Source organism: Sorex araneus, chromosome X, assembly GCF_027595985.1.
Source record: "Sorex araneus isolate mSorAra2 chromosome X, mSorAra2.pri, whole genome shotgun sequence".
Taxonomy (NCBI): domain Eukaryota; kingdom Metazoa; phylum Chordata; class Mammalia; order Eulipotyphla; family Soricidae; genus Sorex; species Sorex araneus.
Genome location: NC_073313.1, coordinates 349,605,938 through 349,615,203, shown reverse-complemented (window position 1 = coordinate 349,615,203; position 9,266 = coordinate 349,605,938). Strand labels below are relative to the sequence as shown.

At 48.9% G+C, this 9,266-nt stretch overlaps 1 protein-coding gene across 2 annotated transcripts; it reads right to left on the bottom strand.

Annotated features, from left to right (window-relative positions):
• Nucleotides 1–1,095: 1,095 nt before the first annotated feature.
• On the bottom strand, nucleotides 1,096–5,695 carry LRATD1 (LRAT domain containing 1). 2 transcript variants are annotated; one of them, XM_004609351.2, is made up of 2 exons: nucleotides 5,548–5,695; nucleotides 1,096–4,527 (listed from the first exon to the last, which is right to left on the bottom strand). In XM_004609351.2, exon 2 carries the CDS (start codon nucleotides 4,487–4,489, stop codon nucleotides 3,602–3,604), a length of 888 nt encoding a protein of 295 aa, XP_004609408.1. In that variant the 5' UTR covers nucleotides 4,490–4,527; nucleotides 5,548–5,695; the 3' UTR covers nucleotides 1,096–3,601. The 2 variants fall into 2 exon arrangements, with proteins under 2 accessions (XP_004609408.1, XP_054977771.1); XM_055121796.1 differs by lacking the exon at nucleotides 5,548–5,695 and adding an exon at nucleotides 4,892–5,163.
• Between the last annotated feature and the right edge of the window lie 3,571 nt (nucleotides 5,696–9,266).

Genomic DNA, 9,266 nt, shown 5'->3' with positions numbered 1-9,266 from the left:
CACATTTTCCCATGTTAGCCTAGAGTGATCCCTGAGTGCAGAGCCAGGAGTAAGCTCTGAGCACAATGGATATGCCTCAAGAACAAAAACAAAAGAAAGTGCTATATATAAAAATTCTACATGCTGTTTTTAAGTAAAGCAATATTGTGGGGAAATAGTGGGATTTCTGAGCTTGTTTTGTTTAAAATATGCTCAATTTCCCACCACCCCTTCCACACCATTTTAAAAAAGATGAGCAAAAGACCACTTCAGTAAAAATATGTATTAATTTCTTTTTAGTGGTTGAATTTTCAGCATCTCTTTCACAAAGTGGACCCAAAATGTAGATATTTGGAGAAATTTCCTCTTTACTGGAGAGTTGACACAACAAACCTCTCTCAACACTCAGCTTACTCACACTCAACATCATGAAAGTTACAGTAAAGTTCTATCTTAAAATCAAAACTAAGTGCTGACCTCTAAAATATGTCAGGAAGTCTATGGCTTCATTTCTAGAACTCTAATAAAATCCAGGGATATTATGGTCAATGATGTAAAAACCAAGTGTGCCAGTGCTGTTTCCAAAGAGAGAATTTTCACATTTTTTTTAAATTTTACTCACCTCATTAATAATGCCATGCAAAATTTGTGTTTTTAAGGATCAGGCTATCAGTTAATATCATGATAATATCATTCCTATGATGCACTCTGTTTGGAATTATTCTGTGATGGGTTATGATTATAACCAACAAATCTGAAATACCTTATTGTTTGGCAAGAATGAGAAACCTTAGAAATATTTCATATTTCCTTTATAACCAGTATTTCACTAAAACTTGAAATAAATATTATCATCAACCTAATCCTTAATAGACTAATATATTAATGGATGCTGCTTTATCTGCCAAATTTTCTATAGTCTAATTTCAGCAAGCATAAAGCTGATAGGTCATACCTCTGTTATAGTAACCATTTTAGTGAGAGAAAAATTAATTTACAGTCCATAAGAGGGCACATTTAGTACTAGACATTATAGGGAACAATTCATTCCTTTTGCAGAAATCCCACCCTCTGGGAGACAGGTGGAATACAAAATGTCAAGGAGTCGTGCTGGAATGAGTGCTTAGGATGGTATTTAATACAGCAGAGTCAAGATACAGTAGTAGACACAGTAAAGAATGTGGAGTGTGTAGATACAATAAAGAATTTTGGCATATGATCTGACATCTGTTATTTGAAAGAGGAATAAGTTAGGGAAACAAATGACTTTTAGTTTCCATGCATGCAAAGGTACGTTAGTTATTACAAAAGTTTTGTTGTTTTATGTGCTTAAAGAAACGCATATGCATTGAAACATTTTTTTAAAAATAAATCACTCAATAGGCTTAAGAAAAATACTCTAGTAGTTTATATTTCATTGATCTGACCTTTTGATTCAAGATCAGTGAGTAAATCCAGGATGAAAACCAAAAAACAGAAATGAATCATTTACCATGGAAAAGGCATTTCCAGTCTCAGCTAACCTCGACTAGTTTTTATTGCATTATTTTTTGAAATGCCAAGAAATTGACTTTGGCCATAATATCTGCTGTCCAACTAAATCACAACTGTCTATACACAATTGTTTGTAACAATAAGGTAAACACCGTTAGTGGACAACCTCCCCCCAGAGGGAAAGGGATGTTTGTAGGTGTCTAACACAAGGAATCAAGTAACAATCAGGCTGGGGCTGCAGCAAGCAAGAGAGGTTTGTCAATCCTTGCCCAAGAAAGAAATGGGTTTCAAATGGCCTTAAATTTTTCAAAATTGCATTTGTCCTGATCATACATGTTCTTTTCAGTTTTCAGAAGTGAACTGTGGTAAGACTAAAGAGAAGGGGAAAACGCCACGAACTTAAGACTCCTTTTGCAAGAAGATCAGGGGGACTGAAAATAAAAATAGAAATGCAAAGGTCCTATGGTAATTGCATACAACATAGGGAAATGAAACATCATGAAACCTTTCAGTTTCCACCAAAGCATTAAACTCCTTACCTGACAGAAATTCAGTACAATACACACAATGATTAACAACTCCACCATTACTAGGGCTGCTGTGTAAAGCAAAAAAAAAAAAAAAAAAAATCTACAATAGTCAAAAACAGAATTCTCCTAAGACTTGAGAAAAATAGAGTGAAAAGGCATTGTTAGCTAAGCTCTTAGCTAAATCCACTCTTAATGACTCCCAGTATTTAAACTATCATGGAGTAAAGCCATGAAAATAAAAATTTCAATTTGAAATTTTATTAGCATGTTGCCAAAATGGTCAATAAAAACATCAACACATAGGCTTTGCTGACATCGTTGGAAAAACGGCTCTCTCAGGTTCAGAACTTTTTATTTCCACTTCCCCGCCTTCTACGGTTTACTTACTATGTTAGGAAAAAGCCAAACGAAACATACTGGCTATGGTGTTGTAATAATGCTGGTTTCTGAAATGTTGCCATGTCTTCTTCCCTCTCCCTCTTCACGAACCTCTAATCCTACGACTCTCAAATGCAGCCCTAGGAGGGGGACCGTCCTAGGGGTATGGACAGGACCCCTTCTCGGGGCAGATTCAAGTACCCAAACACCTTAACTTGCTCTTTGTGGGGAAAAGGGACTGGTGCGGGGAGGTTTTCCTCACCAAAAGTAGCTGCGTCATTTTCCTCCAGGGACTAAAGGCTTCCCTTCTGCCAGCGTGGGAGGCTCCCAGGCAAATGAAGGTGGGGGTGGGAGGAACGGCATTCCTTCCCACGGTGGAAAGAAAGAACTGGAAGCAAATACTCGCCAGCTGAGCCTGAGCCTGGAGGAGCCCGGGATTCAGTGGCGGCAGGAGCGCCCCGGGGGGCTGTGGGGGCTGCAAGAGTCCCGGACAGGCTCGGGAGAACCGGGAGTCCCCTGGCGCTGGCTCTTGGAATTTATTTCACAAGTTATAGCAGAGACGGGCTCGATTTCTTGGAAATCCTGGGAGCTGGGGGACACAGCCATACAGATGCTGAGTGTTGCCGCGACAAGATCCACGCTCATCTCTGTGAGCCCGCACTGGGGGGGAAGGGGGCGTCTTGCACGGTCCCTTCTAGGTGGCAAAAGTCGTTTTCCTGACGGGGGGTCAGTACCAACCCACGGCTCTTGGGCCGGGTCACATCCCTGCTCCACCCAGATGCCACGTCTTTGCGTCTCTTTCCTTCTCCGCCCCTTAAAACACCTGGGTGCGGGGGAAGGCGGGAAAGCGCACTGGACTGGGGGCTAGAGGATGCGTTCAACATCCCTATCACCTAAAGGGGGCGCGGGGTGGAGGGGCTCAGACAGGAGCTCACGGATGCCCTTCCCCTCCCTGGGGACCAGTTCCTGAGACTTCCTGCCCTTTGGCCATGGGTTGCGGTGTGGCGGTGCAGCCTGGGCACCGGCCACTGGCGGCGCGGAGTTGAAACACGCGAGGGAGCTGGGAGTGGCGGGTGGGGGGCGGGTTTGTCAATCACCGCCGCAGGCCCGGGTTGGGGAAGGGAGAAAGAACAAACGGGCCGCTCGGAGGAGGAGGGGGTGGGGGTGGGGGGGTCGGGGGAAGACCGGCGGGGCGCGCCCCTTCCTCCCCCAGCCCGCGGCTACTCCTTGTCGTCCACGAGGTCCAGATCGGCGAGCTCCTGGAGCACGCGCAGCCGGCCGCTGGCGTCGATGCGGCGCTTCTCGCGGATGAGGTCTTCCAGGCTGTGAAAGCGGGCGGTGTGCACCTTGTTCTCGCCCAGGTGCACCTTGAGATAGTACTGCTGCTGCGGGGGCTGCGTGCCGGCCGGCACCTCCCCGCCCGCCTTGAACTCCCGTTTGCCAAAGCGGCACCAGGCGGCGAAGCTCTCCGAGTTCGTCCAGCAGATCTCCTCGCTCTTGAGGCCCAGGTGGCCGCAGGCGTTCTGCACCACCAGCTCGGCCACCAGTGGGCGGTAGCGGTACCAGCTATTCACCACCCGGCCCACGTTGGCCGCGCCCGCCTCGTACAGGCTGTCCTGGCGGATCTCGCCTTGGTGCAGGTGGATGATCTGCCCGCCGCCCACATAGACCGCCCAGTGCGGGGCGGGCGCGGGCGGCTCGGGCGCCGGCTGCAGCCACAGCAGCTCCAGCAGGTCGCCCGGCTCGCAGAGCGCGGGCAGCGCGGTCACCGCGTAGACGCTCAGGTCGGCGCCCAGGGGGCCGCCGCTCACTTTGGAGAAGATGCATTCCTGACCCCGGAAGGCGGAGAACTGAGTTTCGTTGAGGACCAGCTGGTGCAGCAGGTGGTGGTGGTGGCGGCGGCTCGGGCTCTCGGGGCACGGAGAGCAACCCGGGGGCCCCTTCACGCCAAACTTGTCTGCCTGGCCGCGTTCGTCCAGGTCCTCCTCCTCATCCGAGAAGAAGTAGGCGACCCCGACCCGCAGCTCGTCTTTCTCTATTCCCGACGGGTCCCCGGTGGGCAGCTCGCTGTAGTTGAGGTGCGTGATGCGGTCCAGTTGGTTGCCCATCAATGACGCGGCGAGGCCGGGGCCAGGAGCGGGGGGATCTGCGGGCAGCACAGAGGAGTGGCAGAAAAGCGCTATGAGAACCGGGGCTCAGGTCCCAGGAGCCGTCCAGCGCACTGGGACCGACCCGCCACCCCGCGCGCCAGCTCCGCACTCGCCCTCTGGCTTTCTCGGGGCACGGGGGGACATCAGAAGCCACTGCCTCCACCCCAGCTTGAAACTCCGATCGCACCCTCACTGGAGGAAAAAAGCCTCCGAATGAGGGGTGTGCGGGGGTCCCAGGGAGGAAAAGAAGAGAGGCTTGTGACGGCGTGGAAGACAAACACTCGGGGAAAGGGCAGATGAATGGGTTGGGAGGGGACAAGGGGCCACTAAGGCCCCAACCTCGGAGCAAGCAACACTTACATATCTGTCCCCGCTCTTTCCCGCACGCCCCTCAGTTTTGCACCGGTTCGCACTCCTTCCGACACCGCCGCGCACAATGACAATCTGACATTCGCAGACACTCACTCGACAACAGCAAAAGAAAAGGAGGAAAAAAAACCCAAAAAACCCGTGCACACTCGAAGTCTAGGCACGGGCAATCTGCCACGGCGGTGGGACAATGTCACAGACCCACAACTGCCAGACGTTCGCGACAGACACCCCGAGAACCCACGTTCGCGCACGGTCCCAGCCCCACGCGTGCACGCTCGCCGGTGCACGTCCCCGAGCCCCGCGCACACCTGCCCACACGGGCGCCGCACGCTGCCCCTCACTTCTCTCCTTTGCTCTTCCACAGAACCCATCGGGCTGGCTGCGCAAGGGCGAGGCAGCTGGGTCTGAAATATCCTAACAAAGAGGCAAGGGAAGGACGGGGAAATCAGAGCCGTGCATGTGTGCAGGAGGGGGTGGGGGGGGCCCGAGTTACGTGGGGGAAGCTCCATTTGCAGCCCCAATATCCCTCTCCCTCCTACCCAGCAAAGGGTCCACATCATCGGACGAGAAGGAATAAAAAAGAAGAAGAAGAGAAGAAGAAGAAGAAGAAAGGTTCCCGAGCAAAGCAAGGCGCCTCTCCGTACCGGTGATTTCCCTGCTCCCGAAACCCCAAACTCCTTTAAAGTCTCCTGGTCCCCATGGGTGCAGCGGAGGCGGCGGGGGCGAGCGGGCTCCTGGGCGACGCGTGGGAATGCGGCTCCGCTCGGCCCCGCGCGCACTGGTGCGGTGCGGTACCCGGAGCGGTGCCCGGAAGCCGGCGGGGTCCGAGCTGGCTGGGGAAGCCGCTCCACCTGGGCAGTCCCGACTCCGTTCTGGCTTCGCCGGGCGCCGCCGACGACTCTAAGTAGCCGGAGCAGCCGGTTCCCGGGCCCGCCCCGGGACGCGCTCATTGGCTGGGGCGCGCGCCCAGGTCCCGTCAATCTCCGGAGAAGCAGGAGGAGGAAGAGGAGGAGGACGAGGACGAGGAGGAGGAGAAGGAGGGGATCAAGGGCGGGTCTCCAGCGCCGGCTCCGCCCCTCCTCTCCCTTGGCCTGCTGGCTCCCCTACCCGCTACCCCCACTCCCCAAAATGCGCGCCGCCCCGATTCAAGAGTCGAATAGAGAATGCCGGCGGGGGAGGGGTGTTTCTTCCAGATCTGGAGGCGTTTCAAACCCCAGACTCTCCCACTCCGCAATCCCCGGTGCACCCTCACTCCAGCTCTTCCACGAACGACCTGCCCTCGTCTGAGTCCAGGGAGTACAGACTCCAGCAAAGAACTGGAGTCACACGGCGAGGACCACCGCCCCCCCCCCCCCCCCCCAGCACACACACACACACACACACACACGCGCGCGCGCGCGCACACACACACACACACACACACACACACACACACACACAGTGCCCCAGTGAGCAGGATCGACTGTGCGTGCTAGGGAGGCACATTTTTTTTTTTTTTTGGAGTGGGCACTTGGGGTTTCTGCTTGGGTCCCCTGAGCTTCGGTTACTGAAGGTCCCCGAGTCTCTGCCCTGCTCGCAGACCGTTTCCTGTCCGGCACAGCAATCTTTGAAATTGTGCCCATCACATTCGGCTCCTCTCCTTTGACATGAGTTGAAGCTGCAGAGCCAGCACTGGCGCCCGGTTTAAAAGCAGCGCGGTGCCGAATGCTCCCAAGAAGTCTGATCGTTGGCCAGCTCCTTCTTCCCTGCCCGGACCAATTTTGGCTTCCAGTTTTCTGTCTATGAAAGGATTGCATCACAAATGCAGACTGTAGGGCGGAGCAATGCTTTCTAAACCCCAGAGCTGATTTTGCTGAGGGATTTTTCTTTCGGCTTTGTGTGCGTGTACGAGAGAAAGAGGGGGTGTCCCGTAGATATTGCTGATTGCATTTCTGGATGGAAAATTAAGGAGCAAACGTGCTCTGGATATTGGATGCTGAAAGATGACTTTCACGCGTCTAAGTTTAAAAAACGTACAAGGTTAAGGTTTAGAGAGTTCACGGGCATCGGGTTCTACTTTCAAAGCTGGTCCAGTTTTCTTTAGATGCCTACTCTCTTTCCCCAGGGAAAATCGGGCGCTTCCTCTCTGCACCCCCTTGACAGTTGATATAAACCCTAACTCATTGTTAGAGCTCTTGCAATGCTTTATTACAAACCTGTGTTGACTTTCTTCCTCTTCTCAAAGTGAACGCCTGGAGGGTTGGCTTGCTCTATAGCCCTTTGTATTCTGGGAATCTTTCACAAAGAGGTGTGTAGTATAGCCGACTCTGTAATAAAAATGAAAACACTGGTTATGAGTTGACCAGTGGCCAGGCACTTGCTAAAAGGTTCAGTTAGTTTATTAAATTCCCATGCCTCTCTAGGGAATTCACTAATTTTTTTCTATTGCAACAATGGATGAAACTGAGGTCCAGATACTACTGCTGGAAAATCCAGCCAGTTTTCTAGAGAAGTCCAGGGGCAAGTTTTAACAGAGCACTCTTTGTTGTATGCATAGAATCTTATTTTATTAGATGAGAAAGCAGGTGTCTTAGAGAAGATAGCTGGTGATCCAAGGTTGCATGAGGGACTGATATGTTTAATTATGCCCTCCCCTATTTGTAGGTAATTATACTTTTATACTTAAAATTATTTTTGTTGGTTTTGGAATTACAACTGGTGGCAGATGGCTGGAAGGGGTCTTTCCTCGTGGTTCTCAGGGACCACGTGGATTTGAGTATTGAATCTGGGCCGTCTATATGCACTTTGCTCTGATGTCTTGCTTAAATATTTTTATTTTGTTTTTTAATTTTGGGTCTTCAGGGGTTACTCCTGACACAGTGCTCAGAAATCACTCAGTGTGGTTTGAGAGACCAAATGGGATATATATAATTTGGGACTGACCCCAAAACGACTGACTGGAAGGCAAATGTGCCACCTCTGTACTATTTCTCCAGCTATCTTTAAACTGTAAAGTCTTCAGTTCATGCTTTCTTTTTAAAGTTTTCTGTATATATCCCCCAGACTCCTAATACAATCAATTATGTATAAAATTAGATGTTCAATAAGTATTTATGACAGAAGTGTATTAAAATGATTATCAGCACACATTGGATGTATATAAATTAGAAGTTCAGCTATAATCCATGTGTATTGATATGGTGACACAAGTTATCATTCCTTCATTCTTGGAGCAGAGCATAGATTGGGATGAACTTTCCTTTCTTTCTTTTTCTAGTACTGGCTTTAACATATTTATTTCAAGCCTGAAGACAAAAGAAACTGAACCAGCATCATTCATTCAAGAGTGAGATTTTGGTCTGGGCATAAACTGGACCTAGGGAATCTCTGGGAGCGAGAATATATGAAAAGTTCATTGCTGGGCTCTATGATTGAAAGTATTGGTAAAGGTTGATGCTGAGGAATATCATTTTTTCCTTCAGTCTCTTTATCTCAAGATCAAATTGTGTGCACACACACACACACACAACACAACAGTTTGATGTTGAATAACTCTTTTTCCTATACTCTCTTTGTCCCAAGATCAAATTGGTATGTGCGCACACATTTACACCATACCTGCTTAGATTGCTATGTTCTCTCCTATTTGTACTATTTCATTCTGCATGACTTCATTCTTTTATAGACTAAACAGCCTGTTCCTCTGTGCTGTTTCCCAACATTCTAAAGGATAATTAACGTAAGAAAATGTCCAGATTTTGAGATACAGTGCTTACAGTTTAAAATAGCAGTACGTAGGTTTTTGAATCTTCTTTCCATCCTCCCCTTCATAAGGTAAAAGGCTAAATCCTTTAGTCATCCCAAGGTCAAAAAATACCCTGAGGATAACCCCCCAGTCCTGAAAAAGGCAGAGAACACAATGTACACTGACAAGGGCTTGGAAAAGAAGGGAGCTCCATGTAGGCTGAGGGAATTCATCTACTTTCTAAGCCTTTTTGGTAATTACAAAGATAAGAAAGAATTAGGCCAATCAACTCTAACATTGTTGGTATTAGAAAAATCTAACCTTTGTTTTCATCACAAAGGGTTCGCTAATTGTTTTATCTATTATTTCTCATCCCATTCTGTCTTCTTTCACAATGAGGAAATAGTTTCATCAAAAGCAGAATATTGCCATCAAACACTAACTCTGAAAGCCAGCTGTTAGAGTCTTTGTCAGCATTTCATTCTAAGTACTTGGAAGGCTACTTCATTTTTCTAGATATCAGTATAACTGTACAATGTGGATAAAATGATATCTGTATCATTGAATTGATACCTTTGAGCGCCATGCCTGGTACACAGTGAGCTTTCAATCAATGAGCCCTTTGTTATTAGTGATGGA